The 4,912-nt window shown below is 44.0% G+C and overlaps 1 protein-coding gene across 1 annotated transcript; it reads right to left on the bottom strand.

Moving 5' to 3' along the window:
• Nucleotides 1-265: 265 nt before the first annotated feature.
• Nucleotides 266-4,294, bottom strand: LOC131680467 (uncharacterized protein K02A2.6-like). The gene has a single exon (XM_058961179.1). It carries the CDS (start codon nucleotides 4,292-4,294, stop codon nucleotides 266-268), a length of 4,029 nt encoding a protein of 1,342 aa, XP_058817162.1.
• Between the last annotated feature and the right edge of the window lie 618 nt (nucleotides 4,295-4,912).

The raw sequence follows: 4,912 nt of genomic DNA, 5'->3' as shown, positions 1-4,912 counted from the left end.
TTGTTGAAAATATGTTTGTTGTGACCACCGAGAGACTTTGAGGGGACCGAGAAAAAGTAAAACCACTTCGAATACTTTCCGATAACAACTTTAATTCGCGTGTTCGTTTTGTTTGTTAGGGTAAAAAGAAATACAACTAATAAAGCGCGGGAAGCACAAGGTATTTCTATATGAAGGTATACACAGTATCAATAAGGTGTAATATACAAGGGGTGGCATATAGTAGGGTGAATATATAACAGTTCTTCCCCCCTTACGATTTACACTAAAGATCTAATCTATTGGGTGCTTTCACCACTCGCGTAGATCTTCTCAGCATTTGATGGTACAACCCTGTACTTGGTCCATATTCTGCAGCTGGCTTGGTTATTTCACCCGCAGCCGGAACAGTTGATATCAGCTCTGACAATGGAGGCGACGCAGCTGGCTCGGCCCTCGAGCTTGGTGGACCTGAGTTCGTTGTTGTGGACGGTTCGTGGGAAGTCGGCACAGTAATGCTATTCGGGACAGTAGTAACGGTAACGGACTGTCGAGGCACGTTTGGCGAATCTGGTATCTCTGATGGACTGCGATTGTTTTGCAAGTTCGGACCTACTTCACGTAGTTGGTCGATGTGCCGTTTCCATATACGGTTATCGTCCAACTGAACCGTGTAGTGCAGTTTTCCTAGCTTCTCGAGGACACGTCCGTATTTCCACTTTTCGTTATCTAAGAAATCACGAGCTGCAACTCTTCCTCCCTCGGGAATAGTTCGTACTTTGGAATCAATCTTCTCCGAGTACGCAGGACCAGGCAGCATCAAATCAAGGCGGGAACGAATTTGGCGATTGAAGAGCATCATAGAAGGTGACTTACCGGTAGAAGGGTGGATTGTCTTGCGGTAAGTCAACAGAATGTTGCAAAGCTCCACGTGCATTCTTGATTTGTCACATTGAAGGGCTTTCATTTTGTATTTGAAGGTCTGGATGAACCTTTCCACCTGGCCATTTGTTGCTGGATGGTATGGTGCGCCCATTTTGTGGAAAACACCGTTCAATTCTAGGAATTTCTGGAACTCACCTGAAGTGAATTGAACACCGCGATCGCTGACTAACACGCAAGGTATTCCGTAGACTGAAAAAAATTCTCTGCAGGCTTTGATAGTTGTAGCAGTCGTTATGTCCCTTAAAATCTTTACCTCTGGCCATTTAGTGTATGCGTCGACAAAAACAATAAAATATTTACCCATGAACGGTCCAGCGAAGTCAACGTGTACTCTTTCGAATGGCTGTGTAGCAGGTTCCCAGCAATGTAACGGTGCTTTCACAGGATTTGGACGTACAACCTGACAAGAAGCGCAGTTATTGATCAACTCTTCAATATCCCTGTCGATTCGTTCCCACCAGACATAACCTCTGGCAAGTGACTTCATACGCGTACTCCTAAAATGGGTGGAATGCAATTCATTGAGCACCTTCGTCCTTAATCCAGCAGGAATGTAAACCCGTATTCCTCGCATGATGCAACCTTGCTGCAATGAGAATTCGTTCTGATCGATTCCAAAGCGATCTTTGGCATCAACTGTTTTTCCATTTTTCAGTCCCTGGTACAGAATTTTGACTGAACCGTCTACCGAAGTTCCTTTAGCCAAGTCCTGTATTGTAAGCGGCATCGTCTCGATAATGCTAATTTCCAACATGTTAGCTTCTTCTACAACGTTATCTGGTTGCTTTGTATCTATCGGCAACCGCGAGAATGCATCCGCATTGTAATGCTGCTTAGTAGGGCGAAATTTGATAGTATAATCGAAAGATTGCAAGAATGTGGCGTAGTGCTGCATTCTCAAGGCCGACATAGTAGGCAGTCCTTTCGTTTCGGAGAAAATCTGCTTGACAGGCTCATTGTCCGTGTAGAGAACGAACTTACATTCATACAAATATTGGTGGAACCGTCGAATTCCGAAAACAATTGAGTACGCCTCTCGATCAACCTGTTTGTATTTCCGTTGAGTCTCATTTAAAGTCTGTGACGCATATTGTATCGGCCGCTCTGATCCGTCCGACAGAACGTGGCTTAGCACGGCTCCAACTCCGTAGGGTGATGCATCGGTTGCTAACACCTGTGGTAACTCGGGATTGTAATGCACCAGAAAGCTGTCAGATTGCATCTCCTGTTTCACTTTTCTGATGGCTTCTTCGCACGACTTCGACCATTGGAAAGGCACGTTGTTTCGCAATAGTCTATTCAGTGGGTAGATCATCGTGCTCAGATTAGGAAGAAAACGTCCGTAATAATTCACTAAGCCGACGAAGGATCGAACTTGCTCTTTGTTTTCGGGAGTGGGCATTCTCTGTACCGCGTCGATTTTCTGTCGCACTTTGTGTATTCCGTGGCGGTCGACAACATAACCACAATACTCTATTTTGTCCGCAAAGAATACGCACTTGTCCAAGTTAATTCGCATACCGTATTGGCATAAACGTTTAAGCACTTCTTCAAGACGTTGCAAATGTACTTTGTCATTTGGACCAGTCACGCGTATATCATCCAAAAACACTGTCACTCCCGGTATTCCATTTAGCACTTCTTCCATTAACCGTTGCCATATCGCAGGTGCAGAGCTCACGCCGTACATCAGACGTGTCGGCCTGTACAGGCCCAAGTGTGTGCTCAACGTCAGTATTTCTCGTTGATCTACCTCTAGCTGCAGGTAAGCTTGTGAAAGATCTATCTTCGAGAATTTATCTCCGCCGGCCACATTTGCAAACAGCTCTTCGATAGTGGGGAGAGGATGCTCATCCACCACCAGATTCGGGTTAACGGTGATCTTGTAGTCACCACACAATCGCACTTTATTATTCAATTTCATAACGGGCACAACGGGTGTCGCCCAATCGCTGTGGTTCACTTTTTCAAGCACTCCATCATTCACTAGCTTTTCAATTTCTTGCTTCACAACATTTCTCAAAGAAAACGGTACTGACCTCGCGTTTATGTACACCGGATGGGCATTTGGCTTCAATCGCAACTTAGCAGTAATCCCTTTAATCGTCCCCATGGACTCAGTATAAACACTACTATACCGGGTAATAAGCTTCCTCACGGATTCATCGCAACTCACAACATTGTCTGTCACTGCATGTATTTCTTCGCAAAATTTGCTCACATCCAGTCGTAAAACTTTCATCCAACTTCTTCCGAGTAGTGGATGTTTTCGATTGTCCGCCACGTACAACAACAATCGGTAACCTTTACCTGCATACTGCACTGTAACCGTGCACATACCACGTAATTTAATCGAATTTCCACTATAGCTAACAAGCGATAGATCAGGTGCGTCTAATTTCATATCCGGCAGCAAGTTTTCATAATCAATCATGCTGATTATCGTGACCGATGCACCGCTATCGACCTCGAATTTTATTTTCGATTCATTCACTGAGAGTAGTATCCAGAATTTGTCCACTTGGCTCTTCGAGTCGTAAACACCACATACTTCATACATGTAAACAACTTCTTTCTCCTCCTGTTGACATTCCCCAACACTTTCTTCTACTTGGTGGAAATCACTTTTGTTCTTCGTGTTAGGGATACTCTTCTTCTTCATGCATACTTTTTCAATATGGCCCATTATGCGGCAGAAGTTGCAAACCGTCTTCACATGAACACACTTGTTTGCAAAATGATTTGTGTTTCCACAGCGGTAGCATGAACCCTTTTTAGAATCACCGTGTTGTGGCAGGTTAGCATTGTCTGACCTTTTACACGCCGATTTACCACTCTTGTTTGCCGGATGTTCGACCATATTCACGTCTGCTTTAACCCGGGACTGAATTTCCAGCCCGCCTTTCGCTGACATCTCCATGGCCACTGCCAGATCACGAGCTTTATCCAACGTTAGATTATGCACTTCCAAGAGTCTTGCCTGAATTCCGCGATCTTTCAGGCCAAAAACAAACTGGTTTCGTAAGGCAGAATTTAGGTAGTCTCCAAAATTACACGTAATTGCCAATTTCCGCAGTGAAATCAGGTAGTCATCAATTGACTCATCCGCTCGTTCGTCACCTTGCTTCCTGCATTTGAATCGAAAATTCTCCAAGATTACGAGCGGGCGAGGGTTGAAATGAGTCTCCAGCAACTGTACGATTTCATCGTACGTTTTTGTCTGTGGCTTAACAGGAGCCAAATTGTCCGAAACAATGTCGTAATTTTCTCCACCCATGTAATGGAGCAGCATCGGACGTTTCAAGTCATCTGGAACTCGAAACAGCAAGAAAGCACCCTCCAATCGCTCGACCCACCGGGACCATTTCATACGATGATGATCGAATGGTTCGATAGTAAAGTTCGATTGTATTGCCAGCGGAGCAGGAGGAATTTACTGGCCAGGTCTTCGATCCTCTTCACTTTCATCATCTGACATCCTCGTCGCCAGATTAACTGTTGTGACCACCGAGAGACTTTGAGGGGACCGAGAAAAAGTAAAACCACTTCGAATACTTTCCGATAACAACTTTAATTCGCGTGTTCGTTTTGTTTGTTAGGGTAAAAAGAAATACAACTAATAAAGCGCGGGAAGCACAAGGTATTTCTATATGAAGGTATACACAGTATCAATAAGGTGTAATATACAAGGGGTGGCATAGAGTAGGGTGTATATATAACAATGTTCCTCTATGCTGTATTAAAATTTGAAGTATGTATAACATGCACTAATAACAAAAAATTGTGTTTTGAAAAATCTTTCGAAAACGACTCGGAAAAGTGAAAATTTTCAGCCCATCCCGCACACAGCCGTCACTATGGTGGACCAACCGAACAATAAAATAATGAAAAGTTTATATATAGGTCCACTACATGTTTGTTCCTATGATTATTCGCATTGGGTTGCTTGACGAGAGCAGTTGGTGGGTAAAAGACGGCATATTCCTTT

This window comes from Topomyia yanbarensis, chromosome 2 (assembly GCF_030247195.1).
Source record: "Topomyia yanbarensis strain Yona2022 chromosome 2, ASM3024719v1, whole genome shotgun sequence".
Lineage (NCBI taxonomy): Eukaryota > Metazoa > Arthropoda > Insecta > Diptera > Culicidae > Topomyia > Topomyia yanbarensis.
Note: the sequence above shows the minus strand (reverse complement) of the source record. Positions and strands in the feature narration are given on the sequence as shown.